The 27,818-nt window shown below is 48.4% G+C and overlaps 1 protein-coding gene across 6 annotated transcripts in view; it reads left to right on the top strand.

Annotated features, from left to right (window-relative positions):
* The window catches only part of CACNA2D3 (calcium voltage-gated channel auxiliary subunit alpha2delta 3), an 852,366-nt gene that overhangs the window by 624,145 nt on the left and 200,403 nt on the right, over positions 1-27,818 (top strand). For all 6 annotated transcript variants that reach the window (XR_013449537.1, XR_013449535.1, XR_013449536.1 and 3 more), the window contains one exon: positions 8,518-8,592. Coding sequence is in view for 1 of the 6 variants with exons in the window: in XM_078076955.1 (XP_077933081.1) it covers positions 8,518-8,592 (75 nt within the window). In the remaining 5 variants the exon portion in view is untranslated. The remainder of the gene's footprint in view (positions 1-8,517; positions 8,593-27,818) is intronic.

Raw genomic sequence — 27,818 nt, 5'->3', positions numbered from 1 at the left:
GGTAATTGTGTACATACCAATTAATACTCTTTTCCTAATTCTAAATTAAAATCCACTAAGACAATCCTAAATTTCTTTTTTTTAACTCTGGGTGTAATCGAGGGGGTGGAGTAGGTAATTTTGGAACAGAGAGGACACAGCAAGCCTTAGTGGGCCACTGCTTTGGGAGCCTAGACCAGCATAAGAGCATGGCAAGGAGAAGGAGCACAGATAGAAGGGACTCAGAACCGGGGTGGACATGCCTGAACCCTGCTCTGCGTGTGAGGCCAGCCCTGCATCGGGGAGAGACGGAGGCCACGCTTGCCCCTTTATCCAGCCCACACTGCATTCCCGGCACTCTGTTCCCAGCACTGTTCCTTCAGTTCATTTAGTTCTTCTACATTTGGGACAGAGGTGGCTCTTGTGGGCCATCCCAATGCCGCCACCCTCAGCCAGGCCTAACTCTGTCCCCATGAGAACAGGCATCCCCAGCTCCAGGTGACTTCCCAGCTGTCTGCGGACTGGAATCTGCCCCATTTGGGACAGACGGGCCCCACACAAGCATCCGCCCCAAGCTGATGGATGGCACTGGCCCCTAGACTGATGGCAAAGGGGTGGCAAGCCTCCACGAAGGTGACTGGTGCAGTAGCCATCTTGGGGTCCACGAGAATGACATCAATTGGTCCTTATGTCCTCTGGCTGCTCAAGGTACACTGCCGTGGTTAGATCAGCACTTGAGTGAAATCAGAGCAACGGACAGAGCACTGGACATACCAGGGGCCTGGTTTCCACCACAGCCAGGCTCTAGGCTCCAGGTCCTTTCAAGCCGTGTTGTCCTAACAGCCTGTCCTCGTACCAGCTGCACCTTAATGAGCTCCCCTAACCCTGGCCTGAGCAATCACATGCGGAATCATAAGTTGAGATGTGCTCATTATATTTTTCCGATACGCAAGTTAGCCAAGGGGAGTGACATGTCCTTTTAAAAAGATGACCCAGAGAGGCCTTGAACTCCATATGGAAAACTCTTAGTTGTTCCCTGTGGCAGCTCCATGGAAGAAAGTCCCCTGAAGCCCCACCACAGCAGTACCTAACTGCCCAAGAGCTGGCTCTGTGTGTATGCAAGCATGGGGTGCAGGGGAGGGGGGCAGAGAGCAGCCCTGCTCCCGTCCTGAGAGGCGTTCATTGGATGGACATGGTTTCCCTGACTGCACAAGGGTCGAAACCACACCCGTGCCCTCTTCCCTCAGCCCTGGGCAGACTGGCTTGCCCATCTCTTCTTTAGTCCACTCTTGGGTGGACGAAGACTCCCTTTGCCCTCATCTGGAGGCAGGAAAACTCCTTTGGGCCAGGAATCTGAGATTGTTGACTGGCTAACAGGGTCCCCTTCCTTACCACCTCCTTCCCTGATGTGCTGAGCCTGATTCGCCACAGTTGTGAGAGGCCAGGGACCTTCCTGGGCCTCAGCAGGAGGAAGATAGTGGTTAGTGCTCTAGAAGCAGATACACCAGGATCCCAGCTCCAACACCGAGGAGCTCTGAGTAGACAAGTCTCTCAAAGCCTTAGTTCTTCTCTCCAGTGGTGATAACAGTACAACCTGCTCACAGATGGGCATGAAGAATTGACCGTTATCATTAATTGGGAACAATGGTAACACAGTGGTCAAGGAGACAGGTCTGACCCATGGCCTCCCGGCCCTCTTCTCTGTGGATTACTGCCAGCAGAGCGCTGTTGATACCTTTCCCATGCAGCTTCAGGCACCTGTGGCCTTCATACCCACTGAACCCTCGCTAAAATAGAATGCCCAACCAAATCATGTGTGAACCGAATGACTAGGTGACCACACTCTGGGATCTTCTGCCACCTTTAAAAATGGGGTTTTCCAAGAATTTTGAAAGACACAAGGAAAGGCTTAAAATACAAAGTCATATGCAGTAGGCAGTTGACAAGGACAGGCTTACCTTTGGACAGAGGGTCAGGACAAGAGCAAGCCAATGGCTCAGCCCGTCACCAGGCATCCTGGCAAACTCTTATCTGAGCAAGTCAGCTGAGTGGACCGCTGCGGCCAAATCGGGTCATCCCTCAGCGGGTTGGATGCAAAGTGAGAGATGCATAAAATGGCTGTTTACAAAAGCACCGTTTTGTGGTACCGGATGGTGTCTCGTGATGTAGTATTAGCAGATAACATTTGCCAGGACTAGGCACTGTGGAAAGTGCGTGACCCACATCATGGTACCAGGTGCCTCTTAGATAAGTGCAGTGCTGTTGTACCCATTCTGCTCCTAAGGATACTCAGGTTCATGGGGCTTCTGTCCACAGAGCTCAGGGCCACATCAATAGGAGGTGGTGAGTGTGATTTGAGCCAGGTCTGCATAACTCCTAGACCCCTGCACTTCAGGAATATCTAAGCCAGTCACGTAACACTTCGTGATTTGTTGCCATACTTACGTACCATCTGTACATTTATTTACATAATAGTTCATTTGTAAAGCCGGTGTCATCAGCCACTACAGAAGAATCGTAAAAACAAAACAAAAAATTAAAGAAATACTATTAAATGATGGCTTGATAATCTAAGGTTTTGAACTTGAGGTCTGTTCTCTCTTTTTTAAGGTAATATGAAAGGCAAGTGTTAAAGATATACTAAGTGGAAACTTTCTTTTTAATATAATTGGAAGGATGGAAGAAATTTAAAAAGAGCTGGCTCTCACTAGTGATGCTGGCTAGTAAGTTCAATACCAGGCCCACATACCACCTAAAATCATCTTGCTCTACATTCTGGTTTTGTTTTGTTTGTTTGTTTGTTTTAAGAAAGTCAAACAGTGCATGGGAAGATGAAGGATAGCTGAGGAGTGAGCACCATGGGGATTGTTCAGCCTGGGGCAATGGGCACCCCTGCCTTCTGGGGCTCCTCTCAGCACAGACACCAGCACCATGGCCACCATCCAGAAGCCCAGGGCCACCCCTACATAACGGCCCAGGCTTCTCAGAGTCCCTAGAGGGTCTGACTCTTCCCAGCATGTTCTGTCTGGCCCTTAGCGCCTGCTCCACCCCTAGAAGAGGAAACATCTTTGAACAAGCAAAACATGTCTGTTCCCATATGCTGTTGCCATTTAGCTGATAAAATTAGAAAGCCACCTTCATAACAAGAGGAAATGAACTCTAACCTAAAAAGAACACTCCTGGTTGTGACAAAGGCCCTCTGTCCTCCTGCCACCCTGGGCCTCTGACAATCTGCTTCATCCACCACCAAGGCTTCTACAGTTGGGAGTTAAGTTTCCAGAGGCATGATAGGGCAGCTGGCTGATCCTAACCCACATAGTAAGTGTTGGAAACTGTGTAGCTCCTCCAGGGGCTGAAAGCCACGGGAATGAAGGAGGGATTTGAGGCCCCTAAAGACAGTGGACCTTACTTGTATTGAAATCCCCAAACCCAGATGCCCAGAATTCCCGGCTCAGTGTTGAAGAAAGGGCAGCCCATCTTTAGAGAATGTTTCCAAACATTTCTTAAGCCTCTTATTTCCTATGAGAATATGTAGAAACTCAAGTACAGGGCCACCACTGGATATATGCCCAACAGTCCTGACAGGAGGAACATGATAGGGAAGTGATAATGATGAGCCTGTGCATCTGTCTGTCCTCAGAGTTTCCTCTGCCAGGCATCGTGCTGAGCTCTTTACAGCACTGTGTCCCTTAATCATAGGTGGACGCTGCCATCACCCCCATCTATAGCTAAGGAAACTGAGGCACCCAAAGCGTAAATAACGTGCCAAGTCTCACAACTAGCAAGCCCGGATTTTAGCTGCTACTACCCTGAAGCCATTAGGAACAATAAATGGCAGTAATAATAGTAGCAGTTGAAATGATAGTTAAAATACTAAAAATAATATAAGAGTTAAAAATAAGACAATAAAACATTCATTGAGCTTTTTACTGTGTGTTTGGTATGGTAAAGGGGTTTTAAAGGCCCCATTCCCATTGAATCATTACTATGCTTCCCCTGAATTGGGTGTCACTCGGCCCCATTCTTAGTTGAGGATACTTAAAATAACTTTCTCAGCATAACTCAGCTAATCAGAGATGAGTGAAATAAAATCTAACCACAGAATAGAGGACGATCGGCTACAGAAAATTCACCAGCGGTGCCTGAAGTAGAGGCATTTCTGCTGCATGCTTCCCCCCAAGGGTCAGGCTGGGAAGTGGAAACACAGGTATGACCTACCTGAGCCTGAGTCGGCCCTCCTCTGGTTCCCACATAGAGACTTGGGAAATGGGGTGCACGTCAGCCCACGTGCTGAACAGGGGACAGCCACGGCTGAACAGGCTTCTCTCATCCAGGAGAAGAGCTCCAGGGAGCCGAGTGTGGATCACACCTTTTCCTCTTGATTAACACCTTGTAAAGATGAGTCAGCTCTTGGCTCTTGGGGTTTTCCCAGAAGATAGAATTCTTTCTTTTCCCTTAGCTTCATAGATTTTCCCACAAGCAATCAGACTTCCTGTAATTTTTATTAAGAATTCCAGACACCCTAGCAATAACTTCCAGACACCATAACCTCTGTTAACATAATGAGCCATTTTATAATTGGGTTCACTTCATTAGCCCAAAGGCTCTGCACTTGGAAGGGAAGCACCTCCTTCCCTGGGGTGTTGGACCACGAGGATCCCGGACTCCAGGAAAGCATGCTTCGGGATGAGGGCCCTTTGGGCAGCCCCAAGTGCTGGAAGGCCTTGTGTCTGATTTGTTCCTATACTCCATGGGACTGCACGGTAGAATGGACAGGAAGACTGGTTCTAGTTCAGATGAAACAAAAATTAGAGATTTCATCGGGATACTAATGTGTGGCCAACAATAAAGGCTGGGCATTGTCTTACTGTAAGCTTTTGGTTTTCTGAGAGGTTCATCCACAGAATGTGTTTTGAGGCTTACTCAGGATTTCTCTTCTTACGTCTCCATTAGGTTATGTCCACATGCCACCAATCAAGCAACAAAACATTGTGATGTTTTGTTCTCCTGGGAAGGACTTTAGCCTGATAGTTTCTGAATGTCAGGATGACTTTCTCAGGTACAGCCTTGCCAACCACCCACTGTGCACCTGCTGTGGTACATCACCTTCCCCTTTTGGGCTCATTTGTATTACTTACTTTAGTTCAAACTTTAAAGACGAACTAGACAATATTTGGGTAAAAGGATGAATGTTTTAAATACTCATGAACCTTACTGGAGCACGTCCTGTGTGCCAGATGTTATGCTAGGGGCTGTAGAAGTCAAAGATGAGTGAGATGCTCCATGCCCACAAAGAGCGCATTGTGATGGGGGAGGCACTGCCTCCTTGAGAACAAGGCAGAGGAGAGAAAGAACCAGCTAGGGCTGAGAGGCAAAGAAGTAGGTGTCCCATTTTCATGCATTAGGGTGAAGGTAGTAGTGGAAACATTCTCAAGGTTTTATGGAAACATGGTATGGAAAGGACGGAGCAATGGGGAGAGTCGGGAGAGACTTTTTATAGGACATGATCCCGATGCTGAGCTTATAGCATGGGCAAGAATTAACTGGGGAAGATGGGAAGGAGAGGTGCTCTAGACAGCTGACATTTATGAATAAAGGTGTGGGTGGGAGAGAAAACTGCAAGGGGGTTGTTGTCACTGCCATGTGCCCTAAGAAGCAATGCGTGGAAGGACGTAAAGATGGGTAGGGACCAGGCCCCAGGAGACCTGATGGATTTTATCTTACACGTGAAAGAGGTCTTTAATGGTTTTATACGGGGGAGCTACAGGGTCACAGTTGTTTTGACCTTGATCAATCTGGCGGATAGCTTTGTTGGGGCCTCTGTTTGAGGGACGAAGAGCAGTTAGGACCATTGTGGAAATCTATTACATTAAATCTACATGGATGGTGGGATGGGGAAGCAGCAATGAATTTGAGTAATTTCTGCAAGAAAAAGTAGTGATTACTTGGATTAAGAAGTTGGGGATGAAAGAAAGAAAGAAGTCTAAGGCTGATGCTCTAGTTTCTAACTTAGGAGCCTGGGTGGATGGATGGTACTCCCACAGAGAGAGAGGAGCAGAAAGAGTAGCACCCACCATGTTGGGCTGGGTGAGTCTGAGGCACCTGAGGGATGTCCAGGTAGAGATGCCCAATACACTGTTGGACACTTGGACCTGCCAGTGAGGGGGAGAGGCTACAGGCTGGAGCACAGACCCAGGGATCAGCAGCATCCAGGTGCTTGCTGAAGTGTATTGGGGAAGAGAGCTAAAGCAGACAAGGGGCCCTGGGGATAGAAGCTTGGGGGAAAAGAGTGCTTGAGGGTGGGCAGAGGATGAGGATCCTATGAAACGGAGGATACCTGGGTGTATGGGGCCTGGAAGCTGAGGGAATAGAGAGTGTCGGGAGGGAGGGCAGTCGGCCAATACAACTGGGAAGATTCAAGAGAGCTTTCTGTAGGGCAGGGCCAGCCATCAGGTGGCCAGTGGCCATAGTAGAGAAGGGAGTTCTGGTGGCTTCTTGGTGGGGGGCAGGGGCACAGCAAAGGCAGATTCCAGTAGGTGGCACCAATGAGCAACAGGGGTGGGGATAGCAGTTGGACAATGAGTGGAGGATACTGGGTGGGAAGTCAGCTCAGCCTTTGCATTCCAGGGGAGGAAGCAGGGTGTGGGATCTGTGCTCAAGTCCGTTCCCTTCATTGTTTCCCACTTCCTCCTTTTCCACTTTCTCCCTTCCCTGCTCCTCTTCCCTCCATCCCAACCACCAGTTTGACCACATGGTTTGACTTCGGCCATCATGGAGGCAGGCATGAAATAATCAAAGTCTTGCTTGACGGATATCTTGATTCCTTATAATCAACCTCACAAATAATAGTTGTCATTTTGATTAGTACCATACAAGAAAAGTAGAGTTTGAAGAGAGCATATACAAGGAGTTCTACCTTCTTCTGAATATTACCTCCTACAAGCAAACCAAGAACTGAAGTAACGTGTGTTAGAAGGCACTGAATATATTAGCTGACTATAAAATATCACTGTTTGGTCAAATTTTGAGTTTGCGTTTCTAATCAAATACCACTTTTGCCTTTAATGGAAAAAAGTCAAACTCTCTGAGTCCTTTTTGACCCTTCGAGTCTGTATTAAACTGGGACATAATAATGGTAATTAATTCAGTGCTGACTGTGTCTGACATTCATTTTTCCAAGAGACAAGATGAAAGAGATGATACACATCTCAAAGGATAGGAAATCTCTGGTTTATCTTTCACAGAATAATGAAATATACTTTATCATTAGAGTCTTGTAGAATCTTATTAAGACTTGCTGTGCAAGGTAACTCCAGGAGAAAATGTCTGTTGCCCTTGACGACCACATGCATATTTGCTTTATGTAATGCAAGGGAAACTTTTAATTGTTGGTGTTAAATTCTCTGAAGTTAATTCCACATCACCTTGACGTTAAGCTAACAAGCAGACAGGGTCATTCTTGGTTTGTAAACTCTGTTGTCTGGATCATTTAATAGTATCATATTCAAAAATGTGAGTGGCAGAGAATTTGAAAGAAAAGGAACAGTGAGGGCTCAGAACTATGAAATAACTTGTCGGAAAAAATAGAGGGTTTTTTTTCTTTCCTCTCCCCTTTCACTACTCTGGCAAAGTGGGTTACATTTTCTTTCTTCAGAGAGAGATCAGTATGGGTTTTATGCCAGGGGCCATTTTAATACATGAATGATTTGTAGGTAAATTTATTGTAGCCAATGGGTGCAGTCAACTGTGTAATAGAAATATTGTCAAAAAGCTGGGATTATTATTTAAATAAGTGCAGTGTTAAATTTGATTACATACTTTTTAAAGCTAATAAAACATTTCATTGCTCTCAAACTATTTCCCATAGTCCCATTTAGTCAGAAAACATAAATTAAGTGAGGCTCTGCATAGAAAATGACCCAGGCTTTGTGTCAATGGAAGCATGCATGGAAAAGCTTGGCAGCCTCCAAATTTAAAGACGAAAGGATATAAAAAGGGGTTGGCAGGCTCCTGTCTGGGCTGGTGGGGACACTTTTATCCTTGAAGAATTATGGAAAATGACTGCCTCGTGCATGCTCGAGATGGCCCCTATGGGTGTGGACTTGTACCAAGTCTAGATGTGAATCAGAGGAGGCCTCCTCTTTGCTCTCCTTATCATGGGGAGATGGAAGACACCCATGTGGCTAAAACTCTGTTTGCTTGACAGAGGGTCTTACCAGAAACATCAGCTACTTTCTTAAAAAAAAAAAAAAGGAATTGTTTTTGTTTTAAATAAATCAAAGTAAAGCCCTTTGATGCCAACATGGGGATGTGACATTTTAAATTGTGCTATTTGCTGAGCTTATCCTGTGACAGGTCTTCATTTCTACCAAATGTCAAGGATCAGCGCCTTGCATTCATTTTAATGAAATATTGTGCTGATAAGGGTTATGAATGCCAAGTTTAAGCTGTAAATTACTAAATGTCGGGCTGCTTTATGCTTTGTGAATCCACCAGGGAGCCAGATAATGAAGGTTTCTTTCTCACTTCTTCTTACAGTTAGGGATTCACGGTTATGCCTTTGCAATCACAAATAATGGATATATCCTGACGCATCCAGAACTCAGACCACTGGTAAGAGAAATGCCTGTTTCTATGTTTCTCCTTTTATGATTTTAAGAGATTTTCTTCGGTTCTACAATGATGACACTTTGCATCAGTGTTTATTTTGAAAGTTCAATTTATAGTATTTTGACACATAATACATAAGTGATGTAGGATAAATATATTTACTATCATTCTTTTATATATAAATCAGTATATATCTATGTACATTTTTAAATTTATTTCACATCTGCCAACACATGCAAAAAAATTTTAACTCTAGACATTCAAACCCATCATAATGGGTACCTTTTTATAACAAATGATCTCTCACACTCCAACGAGACCCACTTATTACAAGTTACATTGGACACAACAAATTAGACCCAGGATCCCTGGAAATTCATTATGGTGGGATTTGCCCCTGAATTCCATGGCCTAAGCTCAGTGCCTCCTGTGTTGAAGATATTCAACAATGCCTTTTTTGTTTAATCTGAACAGTGGAGATTTTCTCCATTCCCTGCCTAAGCCATATCCAGTAGCATTGTTTGGTGACCTGATGTGTAACCCATTTTCCTTCTGAAGTGAGTGGGGTCAGGCCAGATCCAGGACAGCCCATGGTGTCCTTGTCCACCCTGCCCCCTGGGGAGAGGCTGCCTGGAGCACTGTGTTGAGGAGGAGTCCGAGGGGCAGCCAGGCTCAATGGTTGGGAAGCGTTGGCCTGCTGATAGTCTCCCCTGCGGACTCTGGAGGGACGTTGGCGGTGAGCGTGTTTGCTGTCTCTGGTCTAGTTTCAACGTGCTGAAAGAAGGACAGCCCTTTGGGTTTGAGTGTGTTTAGCTAATTTTACAGAAGATATAAAGTCATAAAAAATAATACTGTACACTCTGCTTTTGAGAGTTAAGAAAGTGTAGGTGGTTTTGTACAGCCACACACACCCGTGTTTGCTTGCACCCACCTACCCCACACATTCTAGTTTCTTTCATCGTAATCAGAAAATAGTGGCTCAGGGTCTGCTGGGCAAATGTTTGCTGGGGCAGCATCACAGGGACCAGTTTGCTTCTCCCGTGGATCCTTGTCTAGAAAGAGCTCGTGTTTGAACGGCATCATCATCCAACTTTGCTCTAATCGCCATGCTCTTTATGGAGTCTTGGCCACGTCATGTGGATCTCATGTGCATGCTTTAAGATGGGACTTATGGTAATATTTGATTTCAACAATCTTTTTATCAGAAAAGGGTTGCATTAACTGGTTAGCTGATTCCAAATGTAACTCAGAGGGATTGAAAAGTCTGATTGAAAAAGCTACTAATTTCTTAAGGATGTTTAAGTCTAAAAATATTTTTAAGTCTAAAAAGCTTAACCTGTTACCCATGTCCAAGCCACTCGGGGTTGTCTGTTGCGGGTGAGAGGAATTACGTGTTTGTGGTGGAATATGGGCTCCTAGTGCTTATTTATTACAAATTGGAGTGGAACAAAGTCAATAAAACAATCAAACCTGGATCCTCTGCCCTTGAATGAATTAGCTTCCTATTTATCAGCTTTTTAAAAAGGAATGAACTGGAACCAGGCATCAGAAGCCACCAAGGTAACTTCTCTCTCTCTGTAGCAATGGACATGAGCAGCTCCCACCTGTGCAGTTGACTCACAGTGCCTTCCTGGTCTTTTATGTCTGCTGGTCATGCAACACATGGCTTGTTTGCAAATAGTCCATCTGATAGACTTTCCAGAGCTGTGGCCACTGAAGGGGCAGACAAAAGGCTTCTAGAAAAGCAGGGCAAGCAGCCAGCACCCATCATCCCATGACAGTGCAAGTGCTCACAAATACAAGTCCTTTCTCTTCTTCTCACTGCTAAAACACTGTAGTGAATGGTTTCACCAAAAGTGATGGCCAGGGTCAAGTTCCCATAAATGGAATGGCCCAGGCAAATGCCCCAGCCTCTCACCTGTGAAAATCCAAACCAGATGGACCACTGTGCAATTGATCCATGATAGGAACATAAGGGGTGCCTCTGGGTGGCTCAGTCAGTTGAGCATCTGACTCTTGGTTTTGTTCAGGTCATGATCTCGGGGTCATGAGATGGAGTCCCGCTTCAGGCTCTGCGCTCAGAATAGAATCTGCTTGAAGATCCTCTCCCTCTGCCCCTCCCCTCACTCTCTCTTGTGCGCATGCTCTCTCTCTCTCTCAAATATAAAATAAATCTTTACAAAAAAAAGAACACAAGGAATGGCCAGGCCATTTATCAATCTCTGACCCTGATTTCATGAGGTACTTAGGAGTGGTTTGGAGTGATGCCAACCATTGATGATTACATGAATGAATCCACCCGAGTGTGATCGATAAGTGGATGTGGACTCTGCCTTAAGTTTTACATTTTCCTCTTGGACAAAAGACAGTGGTGAAGTGGGAGGAACTCAACTTTAGCAACACACAGGTTGCCCTTGACTCTTGTCCTGCCATATCCTGTCTGTGTGACTTTGGGTAAGTCACACAGCCTCTCTGAGCTTCATTTTCTCTTGGGATCCTGCCATAACCATAACGTAGAGATCATAGCTTTGTTGTCAGAGTAGATGGGATAATGCATGCAGAAAGCCTTGTGTGACAAGGAGGCCCTGGGACATCACGGGGACAGTGGTGGTCCCACCAGCTTCCTGTGTCTGTTATATTGCTGGCTCTATCGATCTGTCCTCAGCTGCTATAAAGGTTGGAGGATGTGGTGGTGGTGGATACTTTGGAGGATCTAAAGGACACTTTTTGATGATTCGGTTGCTTCAGACTGTTACGATAAACGTTGGCGAGGATTGTACACACGCACACACACACACACACACACGCAAGCACGCATGCGCACAGTGTCAGTTTCCTAGGCCAACTGTGGTCTGGAAGACAGGTAGACGACAGCTGTACCATGAGGTTCTTTGTGAGCTCTCCCATGTGCGGAAACTAAAGTTCGTTGTTGTTGTTTGTCTGTTTTCAAAGTATCAATACAAGTAATAGTAAGAATTGTGGTAACGGAAGAGTGATAGGTCAGCTAGCTAAGCGTCCGTCCACGTGGATGGAACTCTCCTGGCGCTGGCGTGCACGAGTGGTCAGTTCATCTCGGTTTTGCTTACCCCCACAACAAAGGCAGAACGTTTTCCCCCTTCCTTTTCCCTAAGCACCAGCCCCCTCAGCACACAGGAGGGACTCAGCAGGTGAGCCAAAGAAGGGACCCTCTAAAGCTACTGTTCGTTTCCACTTCTTTTGGGTCCTTCTGGAAAATGTTACTTGTGAGCTTGCCCTGGAAACCAGGCATCTGCACCGGACATCAGTCTCCCCTGATAAGACCCCTCCCGCACAGCTAGGGACAGCCAGCCGTGCTCCCCTGGCTACCTGGGGCAGGGAACCCTCCTTCCAACCCAACTCGCCTCTCCCATGCCCTCATGAGTCCTGATTATAAATGGACGTTGCCCTTGGTTCTGGCCAGGCCTGCCAGATTCACACGGCGGGTGTGAGTGTGGGGTTGTGGCCAGCATGGGAGGATGGCGCAAGCTCACTTAGAGTAACTCCAATTCCCTCTCCCTCTGCCACCAAGGCTGTTTCTTGCCCCTGCAGCCAGAGGAAAGAAGTGGGTTTCTCTGAAGCACAATACCAATATTTTTCTAATTTGTCCAATAAAATCTTTCCCTTGAACTTCATGTTTGGCTTGATTTTATCCAGTATTTTCTTTAATCTTGTGTGATTTGGGTGTGAATCATGAGGCGTCTCCAAAAACAGCTCAGATATAGGAGCCTTCACTCAGACTTGCTTTCATTTCATTGGCAAAACTGCCAATGAATACTTTTCTGTTGATAACCGGGCCCTCTTTAGTCTTTCTCCAAGTGTTCCTCGACCTCTGTATCCTCACTACCACCTTGTGACTTCTGGAAGACTAGCGTTCATGCAGCACACCTTTACCTGGGTCCAGGTGCGCTGGGTCCCGTGCTGGCCTGGGGGCCGCATTGCTGTCTTCTAGTCCCTCGTGGTGGGGGAGTGGGACAACATCACAGCAAGAGGGACTCAAATTAGACCTGGAGGAATGCTGTTTGAGTAGTTCTTAGACATCTGGAAGTTTTCTTCTGGATCTTTACCACCCTTTAACATTCAGGTTAAAAAATATTTCAAAGTATAGTTACTGTTAGATTTCATTTTCTCGTGCTTTATTTTCCCCACATCTTCCAAATATTTATGGATTTTTTTTTCCCTAAAACGTGGAGCCCTGACCGTATGTCTTTTTCTCTTGCCCAACAGGGCATCGAGGGAAATAAAATTGGGAAGGTGCCACCATTAGCATGACCTGATTTTTGTTGAAATTTTAGTGTTCCATCTGCCCCTGCATTTTAGAAGGGAGGGTCATCTGAGTTGATTTCCTTTCCCAAGGAGGCCCGGAATGCGGACCTGGTCAAACCACCAAAAGAACACAAATAAGTCTCCTTTCCAGGAGCCACAACACAGGCAGGGCTCCACCGAGAAGCCTGGGGCAGGACTCATTTCCACAGAGACCGCGTGGACATCTGCCAAAAGCTGTTTGTTCTGTGTCTGTAAGCCTGGGAGATGGGGAAGGATGCTGGGGGGTTTCTCTTCTGGATGAAAATTTGCCAGTCACATCAGCCACTGGGTGTTGTAGGTGGATGAAATGGGGGTGGGGATGATGGAGAGAAACCTCTGTTCATCCCTTCAGTGTTTGCGGGGCACCCACTACGTTCTAGACCCGAGCAAAGTGCTCAAGGTGGTTACAGAGATGTGCTCTGCCTCAAAGAACTCAAAATCTAAAAGGATGGATAAGATTTTATACTTTGGGTGCATAAGTGACTGTAGACATTACTAGAGAAGGTGCATTTCTGTATGTTTGCTATTGTTGTTGTTGGCTTTACTGTGTTTTTCTAACATCCATTGATGACTAATTCTATGACAGGTGCCGTGCTGTTTTACATTAACTAATTTAATAGGAAACCTATTAGTAGGTGTTGTGCAAAGGCCTGGAGGCTCAAAGGAAGGGTGCCTGTGGGGACAGGCCTGGGAAGAAGGTGTGTGGAGAAGGCAGCCTGAGGTCAGACTATAAACAGATGTGCATGCCAGGCTGAGGGGCTACAGTTCTCTGCGGGGAAGGCAGATACCCCCCTTGTGATAAAGTGGTAAAGTGACTAGGAAGTTTCAGACCCAGATCCAGTGCCATGTGCTGAGTTTTGCTCCGCTGGTTGGATCTTCAGGAAATGGGAGGCAGAGTGGTGGGAGACCAAGAGGCCCGGTCTCTGCAGCCACATGGATGAACAACAGGGTCATAATTGGACGATTGTAGTTAGAATCTGTCTAGACTGGCACCGTCTAGTAAAAATATAATGTGAGCCACAAACATGAGCTGCTTATGTCATCTAAAATTTTCCAGTGGTCACATCTGAAAAAGCAAAAGGGAAACAGGTGGAATGAAGTTTAAGAGTGTATTTAGGTTAACGCGGTATATCCAAAATCACAGAGTTTCAACATAAAATCAATAAAAAAATTATTAATGTGCTATTTTCCGTTATTTTCATACTAACCTTTGAAATCGGATGTGTCTCTCATGCTCTCAGAACATCTCATTTAGACTAGCCACATTTCAGGTGCTCCAGACGCTAGCGGATGGGACAGCACAGGTCGAGAGCGTGACCAGACATTCTGGACCCTTTCCTTAAAGTGGGTTGGAACAGACTCCACCACTAGCAGCATCTCCTGGTGCTCTCCCGCCCTGGTAGTCTGTGCAAACAGTGGGTGGCTAGTTAGTGCCCTCCCTTGTGGTCTCAAAACCCGCCCCTCCCCACCCACCCCCACCCCCCAGCTGCAGAGTGGAAGCCGGGAGTTGTTCGGAATCCAGGAGCATAAGGTCGAAATCCAGGAGCATAAGGTCCATGGCCAGAGTGGATGGGCTCCTGGGTTTGGCCATGCGGCTCTCATGGTTTCAGCCATGTGAGTTCACTCCTAAGCCATGCAGCCTTCCTCAACCAAATGCACAGCCCAGGCCAGCGAGTGGGAAGCCTTAGCCGCCTGGAGTGAGCCCGAACTGTCGGGTTTTCTAAATCAGAATACTCAGACACCCACACCATGTCTTTGTTCTGCCAAACTCACGTTCACTCTTGCAGGAGCCCAAATGGTGCAGATACGTGTGCCGTCTTCCCACCTATTACAGAATCTTTCCACGCTCTCTGGGATTCCGCGTTGCTGTGCCAGCTACTGGCTCTCCACAGCCCGAGTTCTGTCTGACCTCCCCAGCCTTTCCCGTGGGGCACTCCTTGACCGTCCCACTCTAAATGTTCATTCTGCCACCTTGGTCTTGTGGACATCTGGGCGGTTCATTTTTCCTTGTCCTTCTGCTATTGCACATGGGTTGTAGATGAGCCCGTGCAGAAGATCATAGAACATGTGAGTTAACATGCAGATGTGCTAATAAATATATTCTTATGCTAGAGTCCTCTCCTGTGGAATTCAGTGGACATTCCCATAGGCACATGTGAATATATGCTAAATGCAAAGTACACCGTGCATATCAAACACCGTTTAAATAGGAAGGAGCTTAGAAGTTGGGGGCACTATGAGAATCTTGTCCAGATCCAACTGACTTAGCTCAAGCAATGGACCACGTGAAGAGCTTCTGTATCGTCGCCAAAACCGTTGATGTGGAGTTGAAATGCGATCTTTAGACCATCGTGCTGATCTTCGGTTGTGCAGGGGCTACCTCCATCCCACACATCTCATGGTTTTATTGTTTTGGTAATCCCTGCACTGGACACACCTCAGTTCATTTCCCTTCATTTCTTCCGCTCATCTACACCTATTCAGTGCAAATGAGAAGGGTTCTTTCTCGGTCCACAGGTGTGGGCGTGGCCTCCCCATGCCTTTCCCCTGCCCCCCTCACGTTCTATTGGATCTGGCTGGAAAAATGTGCCCTGAGCCCTCCCACCTCTCTCTGCCTCTATGCCCTGGTCAGGGCCACTATTCTTATGTCTCTCCCAGATGGCTGCAGTCCCCGTTCTGATTCTCTCTGGGCACCTGGGTTTGCCCCGCCCCCCGCCCCCGCCCTGGCATTATTCACTTTGCAGGTCAGAGGGGGCTTTCACAGACATCAGTCAGATGGCAGGGCATTTAGTGTGAAACCCAAACTCCTGGCTGTGCCCCGAGCACCCTGCTAGATCTGGCTCGACCTCCTTGTTCTGCCTGAGCTTGCGGGGCTGCCCACGGTGCTCACCTGTGTTCTGGCCACACGCTGGCCCTTTTGTTCATTCCTCCAACCCCCCAAGCTCCTTCCTGCTCTGAATCCTTGTTCCTGCTCTCCTCTCTACCTGGAATCTCATCCCAACCACACTGGTGGCTGGCTTGTTCTCATCTTCTGTGCCTCCTAGAGATGTCAGCCCTGCAGAGAGGCTTTCCTGCTCGTGGACCAAAGGAGCCAGCCCCTCCCCCACCCTGTCACATCCCCTGCTATCCTTTCCTTGGATCACTAATCGCTCTTGGGAAATGTTGATGTGTTCAACTTTTCCCCTCCTGTCGCTTGATGGTTCCTGGGATTTTGCTGCTGAACAGAAGAGAGTCAGTAAATATTTGTTGAATGATTTTGATGATATTTGAACAATGTTGATGACTATATGTCTGGGTTCCAATTTCCCACGATAAATGAGAAGTGCAGGTGCCACACATTCACTCATTAAACGTGTATTGAGTCCTTGCTATATCAGGCACAGAAACTGAATTACATGTGATTGGTCAGTCCCTCCTCTCTTTTTGCCCCTCCCTCTGCCCTCCAGCTTGCCTGCAAGCATTCATCAGATGTTCCTAGAGTCAAGCACTGTGCTAGCTCATAGGGACGTAGAAGCAGGTAAAAGGGTGTCTCTGCCCACAGAAGCTCACTGCACAAAGCAAGAGTTTCCCCGACAGTGGGAGGGAGGCCAAGAAGAGTTAGGGACTCCCAGTGGGAGTTAAATGCTAAGTTAAATGCTGTTCTTGAGGAAAGATGCCCTTGAAATGCAGGAGGGCTTCCCAGAGGAGGTGGCATTCTCCCCAACCGCACCCACCCATCCACCCTAGAGGATATTTTCCCCGCTCAGCAGGGGCCCAACCCTCTCCCCAGGACCGCTGTCCTCAGCCCTAGCCAGACACACGACTTCTCGCTCTGGTCTCAGAACCATGCAGGAGCCTGTCAGGGGGTTTCCATTCACTTCCAAACCTTTCTCCCAAGTGCGGAATTCCTTCTCGCCCTCCTCTCGGGCTGCTGATGAACTGAAGGAGACTCCCCAGTAGGTGGCGCCCGGGCACCGCCGTGCGCCCTGTCCGCGCGCAGATGGTGTCCCTGCCTGAGGCACCTTCTCAGAACGAAGCCCGGGCGACTCCAGCTTAGGCCTGATCTGAATCCATTCCGTTTCGTTTTCAAAGAAAGAATTAAGGGATGCCTCGTAAGTGTATCTGCTCAGAGGAGTGTGTTCTGTGAGAAAAATAAACACGGTTGTTTGGCCCCCATGTAGCAAGCCTGTTCTTTTTGAAATACATCGTTTGACCAAAGAGGAGGCAGAGCCTTGCATGCCTTCCTCTTGGGGAAATTGTTGAAGGCACCGTTTGCCGGCCCTGGTCTGGACACTTGGGTGCCAGCAGCGCAGCCCTGAGCGGGGAGCGCTTTCCGCTCCAGAGCCTGGGGATGAAGCAAGGTCGTGGGGTGCCAGGATCTCTGTGGGGTGGGAGCTCCCCTCCGTTCTGCAAACCTCAACGACTCAACAGCCTCTGGGTCCCCAAGTTATGTGCTAGGTGTGTGCTTGGACACTCAGGGCGTAGATGGGGTTGAGCTGATGGGGGGCTGGCCGCAACAGCGCAGTGTCACTTAGCAGGTCTGGACTCAGGCTCTGGGCTGAGCATCTTTGTGTGGTTTGCCTTCTTAAGTGTCCTGCGTGGTGGTGCCCATCCCAGAGGGAATGACTAATGCCTTGGCCAAGGACTATGGGGCAGAAAGCAAATTTGGGCCAGTCTTCAGGGAAAGGGAAAAAAAAAAAAAAAAGGATGATGATGGACAGTGACATGCTCCTGGTCATTTTTCAGAAAGTTAAACCCATTCTATTGAAAGGAGGTCCTTAACTGTGAAGCAGTGTTATAAGGTTCTCGGACAGAGTGCAGTTTGTGGGGGAGAGCCTCGCTTAGCTCCTGCAGACACTTGGCCCCTTGCCCTCTGCTCTCTGCCCCGGCACACTGCCCCAGACCGCACTCAGCAGCGGTTCCTCTGTGCTGAGCCCTGGGTGGGGTTTGGCTAGTGGGGGACACCGGCAACAGGTAGAGAGAGGCCGGTGGGGTGGGAGTGCACCTTCAGCCCTGTGCCCCCGGGACCGGCTGCACCCAATCTAAAGCCACATCAACCTCCCCGTCTCTGTGGCTTTCTGTCCCTCTGGGGGCTCTCTGTCCCTTCAGGCAGAGTGCTAGAAAGGTCCCCACTGCTCCTGGCTGCAGGGGAGTGCACCATTTCTCCTAGTTTCCCTCGGCCTGCTCACACTGCCCGTTACAATAGCCTCTTTATTAAACCTTCCTTAATTAGCCAGCCTGACTATGTCATGTGCTTCCTGCTGGGGCCCTGACTGATACAAAGGTAAGAGTAGACGGAAGGTTTGTTTTTCTTAAGTCCTGACTCTACCAAAAAAGAAAGAAAGAAGGAAGAAGGAAGGATGGAAGGAAAGCAATGGGAAGGAGGAAGGAAGAGAAGGAAGAGCAAGAGACCCCCTATCATTCCTTGTTTATTCATGTATGTAGTTCTCTCTCAATTCATTGGGAGCAGAGAGATTCCATATACCCTTCTAGTGAATTCCCCTTTTGCTCAAGTGATTAAGAATCGATACCTGTTGCTTACAGCCTGGCTGATAGAACAGTGAAATCCCCAAGTCTGGGAGCCTCTGCTGGGTGTGGCTCTGACCCCAGCTCTCAGGGACCCCAGTCTGCACCCCTTCACCCACCTCCCTCCCAGTGAGGTCTCTCCCCATCCAACCAGGCTTCTTGCATAGACCTTTGAGTTTGGCCTCTGCACTACGTATAGTTGGACACATCTGCCCCTCACTGCAGGGCAAGCAACCTGAATGCTGATCAGATTGTGTTTTGCTCACCTGTGTGTATCCATGGCCTGGTGAGGTACCTAGCAGAAGAGATGGAGTGGCAAGGAGGCGGGGAGAGAAGACTCACATCTAGGAAACTGATGACACGCTGTATTATTAAGCACCAGGGTGAAAATCCCGATAAGAAGTAGAATTTATACAAGGACTTGGTGTCTTGCTGCGGAAGGGGATGGCTGGAGGAGGCTGTGGAGAGCTGGTGTGCAGCCTAGAAGCTTGAGCTCACAGTTCGTGAGCCAGGCCAGCACAGCTGGGAACAGCAAAGGGCCCTTCAGATGCCAGATGCATAACTAGCTCCTTGCACTGCTGATGTGGTGAGCCTATCCTCCCTTCCTCCTTCCCTCCCTCCCTTCTTTGCTCCCCTGCCTCCCTCCCTGCCTCCTTCCCTCCCAGCGGTCCTCCCTCACCTGGCATGTATTCATTGGACACTTCTCATGTGCCAGGCGCTCTATTAGATGCCAGAGATCTAGCGATAAGACAAGACAGGCATAATTCCCTTTCATTTCCTGTTTACAATCTCATGGAGATTTTTAAAGCTCCTAAGTAAACATAAATAAAAAACACTACACATTTGGGATAAACTCTCCAAAAGAAACAAGGTCTGAGAAAACAAAAAAGTAGGGAGAGGCACGTCCCTTAGCTGGATGGTCAGGGAGAGCCCTTCCTGGGAATGGCATGTTTAGCGGAGCCCTGAGGGAGGGAAAAAAAAAAAAAAATCACCGTGCAAAGATGTCAGAGACTCATTCAGGCTGAGGGAACAGTGTAAGCGAAGACACTGAGGTGTGGGATGTTAGGATGTCATGCATCTGGAACCTCTTGGTAGATCTAGAACAGACTTCCAAAGCCCAAGGGGAGGTGACCGGAGGTTCTGTTGATGAGGTCCTACTTGGGAAGAAGCTTAGTGAAGCACTTGACGTACTCTGCCCATGTCCCCTCGGTCCCTGCCATTTTCCACACATACCAGCACCTGGCTGAAGACTTTCCCTGGCTTCTGGAGTACACTCCTCTGAGGCACACAGCAGGCCAGAGGTGGCAGGGAATTAGCCTCCCTCCACCAAAGACTGGTGAGCACTCCCACCTCTCAGGCCAGATATCTCCAGGTGCCTCCTCAGCAGCGGCTCCCAGAGCCCTGCGGTGGGACTGGGCTCTGGTTGCCCGCAGCGCTGCGGTGCTTGATGACGCACCTTGTGTGGGCTGCCTGCCTATCTCCGTCTCTGAGTCACTTTGCCATGTCCCTACAGGCATTTCCGGGGAACCCCTCCCAGGTGAATACCTTGCCCTTGAATCCTGGTCTCTGGGACTGCTTCAGAGAGAACTCAAGCCGGGACACCAGTGGACTGATACCTCTCTGCAAAAATCGATATGCTGTAGCCTAGAGCTTCAGATGCAGTTTTGTGTGCACCCACACCGCCCTTTGCATTAACATGATGCCATCCGTCAAATGTCCCATCTATTTCAGGCCCCTGCACGTGAATGCACATCACACCAGCCAACTTGGAGAATCCACATTTGCACTTAGAAGTACCAGGGAGCATGGGCTCTGTGCCGTTCATAATCAAGGGTAGGCATTTTAAGGAAATTTGGTTTAGAGATAACATCCTCTGCCACTTTATTGTTTGGCAAAAGGATTTGATGAGGACAAAGGCTTTCTTTACACTGGACACACTCTGACCTTTGTTTTACTAGATTAATTTCATATCTAGAGTGCCCCATCTTGGATGATGAATTAGCAATAAAAAGCTCATCAAAATGTAATTACATGCAATGTGTTGAATAATGATCTCTTAAAAATTCCTATAGATTTGTCTGCACCTCCTTCCCCTCCTGGGGGAAATGAGCCTCAGCTGCTAGCTACTAGCCCCGGCTCAGGAATGCAAACCCTAGCCATATTGTGAGTCTGAGATAGGAGAGCTGGCTTCTATCATTGCCCAGTGTCATCCATTGATCAATTGCTTTTCTGCATGTGATGCACATCTTTATATAATTTAAAGGACCATCTCCACGGGGGTAGGAATACACAGGAAGTGGAAGCCGAAGGCAGAGCGAAGCCCTCACCTCCTCCATCTGCAGCAGCCCTGTTTCAGGGAGGGAGTTATTAATTAAAATGTTAACTGCCCAGACAATAGCAGGCAGACCAGCATGGAGAAGGCCTGCAAAGCAAGCATTAAAGCTTTCATAACTGTAAATTCCAGGAAAGTTTGCTCCTCCTTAAAATAGGAAAACAGAACCATCTGTATCTCAGAGGAGACTTAACTGAGCTGTTTGAGTGTTGTGAGGCTTTCCCCAGGAGCCCGGCTGGTTTCTCTCCAGAGGGCTGGACTTGGACAGAGAGAAAGCCTAGCCTTACCCGCGCTTGGTTGAGGAGGCCTGTAAACCCTACAGCTGGGGCTGACAGCAGAATATTCAAATGATTCCAACAGTGAAAATGCCCACACTCATTTGAATAACTGAAGAATTCAATCATTTGAATGCCAATGATTATTCCTCTGGGAGTTTACATTTTAGAAAGACAGTGCATCTGAATCCCCATGAGAGCATTAAATCGCTATCTAATTAGCAGTCCCAAATTATATATATTTAACAGATAATTAAAGGTTTGAAGGCTGTTGGAATAACTGGTTATACATTTAAATGAATCACAAGAAATTTGTTAGTAATGTGCGGAGTTTTCTTTTATTTCTTGCTTCCCTCTTTGAAGTTCAGTAGACCCAACCTCTCGGGGTTAAGTTTGGTAGCGGTAAGATAAAGGCAGATGGTTTTAATTATTCCAGCTCCAACCTCCAAATAATTATAAGCAGCTGTCATTTTTACATAATCCTAAATGATAAGACCCAAAGAATGCAAATAAAAAGGTTGACACCATGGGCTCTTGGGCATGGTAATTTAATTATGCCCACTGCCCCGCTGGGCTGACCATTGCGCTTTGCCAAGGAGGTGCCTGAACCTCTCCGCTCCTCGCTCGACTTTTATAACCATGCGGCGGGCACATGTATTTCTGAACGGGCTTCCCAGGTGCTACTTCTGCATTCTCTGTGGGGGTTTGCGGGGCCGAGGGGAGCACTAATACACTCAGATTATGGAGACAAGAAAGTGGCTTGGCTCAGCCAGCCAGGGCTTTTGCTGCAAGTCCTCCTCAGCCTCCCTGCCCCTTTCTCCTTGGGATGGGGTCTGCCCCTGTTCTTGTCTCAGTGAGCCCCTCTCCCCCAGTAGGTGATGACCTGGTAGAAGGCCACCCAATAGCTGGCATCTCTCTAGCCTGTAGCTGGGGATTTTGCAGGGAGGAGCACTCATGCACGTGGCTGGTGAGGGCCAGAAATCCCAAGTGATTGGCTGACCTGCCAACCTCTACCCAGGAGGCTCTCGGTTCCCGTTTGCAGTGTGAGGCTTTCTGGGCCTGTCTCTCCCTGGAAGGGCAGAGACCCCCTGAGGAGCAAGTCAGGGGTACTTATCATAGCCACAGCGGCTTCTCCCAATTGGACCCAATGACTCCAAAACCAAAGTCTGACAGACAAAGTTCACCCTAGGCAGACCTCCGGTTGCACTTTGCCAGAGGCAAGTCTAGAACATCATCTAGAAGGAAGACACACACACATACACACACACACACACACACACACACACACACACACACACACACACTCCAAATTAAATCAAAAGCCCAAGGACCCAAATGCCTGCTTCTCCCAAAAAGCCTCTCCTGGAGTGTCTAAGTTTCTAGCTACATTCCAGGAAGAGGGTTTGGGAGGAAGTGGGGCAGGTGAAGGCATTTACTGGACTCCTGCCATTGCGGCAGGATTGGGAGTCCTATGGCTGGGACGCCCCTTATGTGGAGCCTCGTTCATCCAGGCTCAAATACAGATAGAAACAGTACCTTTGTGTACATTTAATGGAAAGATTCCTTTGAGAGTTAATCATCTGAGGCTCAGCTCTGCTCAGTGTGGAATGGCAAGGAGCTGGCTGACTGGGATCCCAGGTCACCTTGCTGTCATCCCTTCCTGATGCCTTCACGGGACACATTGCAGGCAGATACCCGGCAGCAGCCTTGGGGCCACCAGGATATGTTAGTCCGTGGGCCAGAGCAGTCTCTGAGACTAGGGTCGCCTCAGCCTCAGCCTCCCCCGTCAGCTGTGTGGCCTTGGACAAGTCACTCAACCTCTCCAGCCTCAGTTTCCTGAGCTGATAAATGAGTGCAAAAATAGTGCCTCCTGGAGGGGATTGTTCTGAGCATACAATGAGTTCATGTTCACACAAGGTCTAGAACTGGCTAGGCACATAATGTGTGCTATACACGTGCTCATGGAGTGAATATAGATCCTAATGTGTTCATTTATTTACTCTGTTTACTCATTCAAATATTCAACTATTCATAGTGAACCCATTCTGCCAGGCACTCTCCTGGACACTGGCAGGTTCAATGCTGAATGAGAAATAGCCTCTTTCCCGAAGATCTTGGGACCTAGTGGGAGATGTAGGCAGTAAGTAATGAATTTGCAGTACGCTGTGATGGGTGTGGAGATGGAGAGACCACAGGAGGCTCAGGAGAACATAGGAAGGACCTGAACCAACTCTGAACTTGGCAGCAGACTTCCCGGAGGAGCTGATGCCTCCTCTGGGTCCTGAGGAGCCAATGGACTTTGAGTTGGGGTGAAGAGTGCTGGAAACAGTGGAGTGGTAGAAGGATGCAGGGACCTGAAGTCAAGGATGGTAATAATATTGTTAGCAGCCCACTGGATCTAGCTGGGGAGCAATACAGAGAGAGTCGGGAAGTGGTGAGAGGGAGGTCAGAGCCACAGGCAGAGGCATACTGATGGGCACTGTGGCATTCTGGAACGTTGGACATCAACCTAGAGGGCGTGGGGAGCCATGAGGATTCCAGGCCAAGTGGTGATTTTGGTTGCAGAAGAATCCCCCTGGCCGGACCCTGGACAGTGGATTGCAGGGGCGGAGTCCATGCAGGGAGGCTTAGGAGATGCTCACCTTCATCAAGGGGAGGGAGGGTATCATGGTGGCTAAAACTAAGTTGGTGGCAAGAGGGATGGAGAGATGTGACTCAATTTCAAGAGACACATAAAAGATAGAAGCTATGGATGTGGTAGTTTGATGAGCCCTGGTTGCCTTGCCTAGATCACTGGCCTCTTTCTCTGGCTGCTCGCCTCTCCAGCCTCTGCCCACATCTTCATGATCACAGACATATACAAGACCCAGAGGACTGAGTCAGCCTTGCAGGGGACCTTTAGTTTTCCTATGAGTCATGAGTGACATCACAGGTCTCTTGGGTTTATTCAGACCAGCATGCATCCCAAATTTTTTTTTAAAGACAGATTAGTATATTTCAGAATCACCTGCAAAAAAAAAAAAAGAAAAGAAAAGAAAAGAGTGAAACCTAAATATTTTGCTGCGTTACCAGTCCAGTGGGCTGGACAGAGCAGTGATGGGTGAGAACCTATTCAGTTTGGTGGTCTGATATCCCAGGGCAGAGAGCAGATGGGTGGGATAGGTGGTCACAGGCATGTTGATGCTGCAAAACCCTGTGTCCTCGGGGCGGTGCAGAACAAGGGCCACCCCAGGGAAGAAGGGAGGCAGACTCTAGCTGGAAGGATCCGAGAAACATTCATGGACAACGTGGGCACAGAGGTGGATCCCTTTATGTCTTCTCCTCCTTCACAAGTATCTTGAAAATTTTTAGCAGAAAAAGAGAAACAAAATAAAGATATCATACCAAGCATCACCCTAGATAAAGTCACACACACACACACACACACACACACACACACACTCAGACACGTTTGAGGAAGGCTCAGCCATCTGATGTAGGTTAATACCATTACAGGCAAAAACCAGAGTCAGGTGTAGTGGTAACTGGCTTGGAAGGAGGGATTCCTTTCCCTCTTTTCTTCCTCTCTCTCTTTCCTTCACTTCCAAATTCGTTGCCCGCTTCCTGCCCTTCCGGCCAGTTAGCACAGAAACCTGGACGTGGAGAGAGGTCTCTCCGTTCCAAGCACCATCCCTCTAAGGGGAGCCAGTAAGACTGGAGTACTTCTCCCGGGGACTGAGCCAGGAGAGGCACTAGGAATGGGGGTGACAGGCCAGGAAGGCTGGTGTCACTGGCCCCAGGAGGAAACCCCCAGCAGAGCTCGCTCCATGTGGGCGGTCAGCTGCAGCTCCACTGGACGGGAAACATGTCTCATTGCACTGTTGGTTGATGCTATCTTCTGATCTCACTTGAGTGAGTGAGAAAATTCATTGTCTTGGCAGTTCCAAAATTGGACTCACCTTGTGGTGCCCAATTATAGTACGTGTTCAAAACAGCCTGACACATTTCAATCCCAAGAGTCTCTTGCTCGAGGGACTAATGCCAACTAAAGTTCTATAAATGCACAAAAATTGCTTTGTCAAATGTCACAGGCATACTTTCAACTTATAGAGGTCCTCTTGTTATCCTAGATGTTATTTCCTAATGACTCAGGTATCTCCAACCTTTGTATGAAATCTGCTTTGGAATATGGCACTGTGGGCTCAAGAACTTGGTGCAACTCTCTTTGGAACTTTGAAATTCATTCATTTTTTTTTTTAAGATTTTATTTATTTATTTGACAGAGAGAGACACAGTGAGAGAGGGAACACAAGCAAGGGGAGTGGGAGAGGGAGAAGCAGGCTTCCCACTGAGCAGGGAGCCCGATATGGGGCTCAATCCCAGGATCCTGGGATCATGACCTGAGCCAAAGGCAGGCACTTACTGACTGAGCCACCCAGGTGCCCCTTTTCTTTTTTTGAGAGAGAGAGAGCACTAGAGGGTGAGCAAGCAGTGGGGTGTGGGGGTGGGCAGAGGGAGAGGGAGAGAGAGAATCCCAGGCAGACTCCACGCCCAGCAGGAGCCAGACGCAGGGCTCGATCTTACAACCCCAAGATCGTCTGACCTGAGCTGAAATCAAGAGTCAGATGCTAAACCAACTGAGCCAGCCAGGCGCCCCTGAAATTCATTCTGAAGGCTGTTCTGCATCTAAGTTTTGCCCAGAAAACTATAGTGCGGTTTTGTCCGGAGTGTTCTAACCTATCAGAGAGCTGTCTTCTAGGCACCCAGGGGCATCTTTCCCTCGCAGGCGGCATCCGTGTTCTGCCTTCTCTGCTGCGGGCTGGTATTTCCCTCGCATGGGCCCTTCACCTGACTCAGGGGCCTGCAGACGGCGCTCCCCTCTCTGGGTCAGCGTCCCCGCTTCCCAGGCCCCTTGCTGGCACGAAAGCTCCTCCCGCCCAAGCCACTCAGCCCGATTTTCATTTTGATGACTCGCTGGCTATGACAAGACAGATGGGCTTTCTGAGAATGGGAATTTAAGACCAGCCGCCATGGAGAAGCCGCACTGAAGGTCCAAAACCACTGGCAGAGCTGGGCCACTTCCTCCCCACACACCACGTGGGTGACTCACCTCGACTCAGAGGACACCGATTAAGATAAAGGTCATTTGGGTTTTCAAAGCAGCCTCTTAATTGTTTTTTTTTTTTTTTTTTTTTAAATACCAAAGCTGTTTTAGTTTTACAGCCATCAAAAGGATTTTGTAATCACACTAAGAGAGCACGGAGAACTTTTCATCTTTGAGACACTTAAAAACATTAATTAATAAGAGCATGGTACCTGGTGGAAAAAGGAAAAGCCTTGTTGTCCGGACATGCCCTGTTGCCTCTCTCCCACCTTCCGGCTGCTTTGGGACACACCCTCACGGCCCTGCTTCCCTCCAGTGTATCTGGGCTTCTCATCTTCCCATGAACACGAAGGATTTCATCTCCACGTATAGACTCATCGGGATCACCCTCCCCCACCACCGGCCTTGTCTCTGCCATCCTGTCATCTAGCTTACCTAGCAAGGTCTGAGCCCCGTGGCATCATACCACCAAAGGGCCAGCACGATTCGGGTGGAAATCCCAGCTACCCTGGTACCATCAGATGCTACCAGGCTTGTCTGAGGCTGAGTCAGATGTTGGCTAATGGGCCTTGTGTTGTGTGTCCTGGGTATGTGGCACCGTGCTCCCTCCAAGTACTCACTCAGTGCACTGTAGTTGTTCTCAATCTGAAACTGACTCTTGCATCCCTGGCCTACGAAGGCCAGTTTCGAGGCAGCCCGAATGAGTCAAATGGAGGCAAGGATGGCTGGTGGGTGTCGGCTTCCGCCGTTGTTCTGTACCCGTTAATAGGCCTGCTGCGTGCAGCCCTGTGGGTGGTCGCCATCTGAGCTGAGACCCCCTCCGGGGAGGCAGCGCACAGGGTGGTGAGGACCGGAGGCTGAGCCAAGGGGCAAAGATGGGCTTGAATCACAGTCCCACTGTCGATTAGCTGTGCTGCCACGTGGCCTGCATCCCCGGGCTCCGCACATGCCCATCTGTGAGGCAGTTATCCCTCCAAGGAGGTATGCACAGTGTTTAGTACCGTGCCTGGAAGAAGAGCATTCACTCTTCCTAAAGAATGATAGGAGGTGAGGGGGAAGCTGGCCGGCAGAAAACTTTGTGTTTTTGTTTTGGTTTGGTTTGGTTTGGTTTGCTAAAGGCAGTCACTTAGAAAGCAGAACAGATTGGTTGCTACATTTTATAAATTCCTTGTGGGAGAAACAATGAACTTAGAAAACTGAAAACAGTAACTGGTTCAAAGGACTTACCTTTGGGCCAGCTAGCAGAACGGTGGGTGGTGATCCCTGTGTTGCCTGTATTGTGATAGGGAGGGCGATATTTTGTTTTCCATTCTTGCACTTTTCAGTATTTTCCAAATTTTCTGCAATGAGCAGTTGTTACCTGGAAAATCGGGGGGAGGGGGCAGGGGTAATCTTAAAAAAACAGCAAAAGCTTAAACCATTTGGACTGTTGCCAGGAGAGAAATGGCTGATACTCTGCTTCCACTGAGTCTCTGCTGAGACTCCCCTTCCCTAGGGCCACCTCCTCTGCAGCTGGACATTGCATGACAGCCAGAGACCTTGATTTGCAAATTCTAAGGGAAGAGACTGTTGCCCTGTCTCAGGCCCACCTGGCCAGCTGGGCTTGGGACCATGTCCTGTTTGAGACCTTCCCTTTGACCTTGAGAAGAATGGACCACCACGCCAGGTTGAACTGCCTCTTTTAAAGAATAGAAATATTACTGAACAACCATAC

The sequence above is a fragment of the Halichoerus grypus genome, chromosome 1 (genome assembly GCF_964656455.1).
Source record: "Halichoerus grypus chromosome 1, mHalGry1.hap1.1, whole genome shotgun sequence".
In the NCBI taxonomy this organism is placed as follows: Eukaryota; Metazoa; Chordata; class Mammalia; order Carnivora; family Phocidae; genus Halichoerus; species Halichoerus grypus.
The sequence above is the reverse complement of the archived record's forward strand: the minus strand, read 5'-3'. Positions and strand labels throughout refer to the sequence as shown.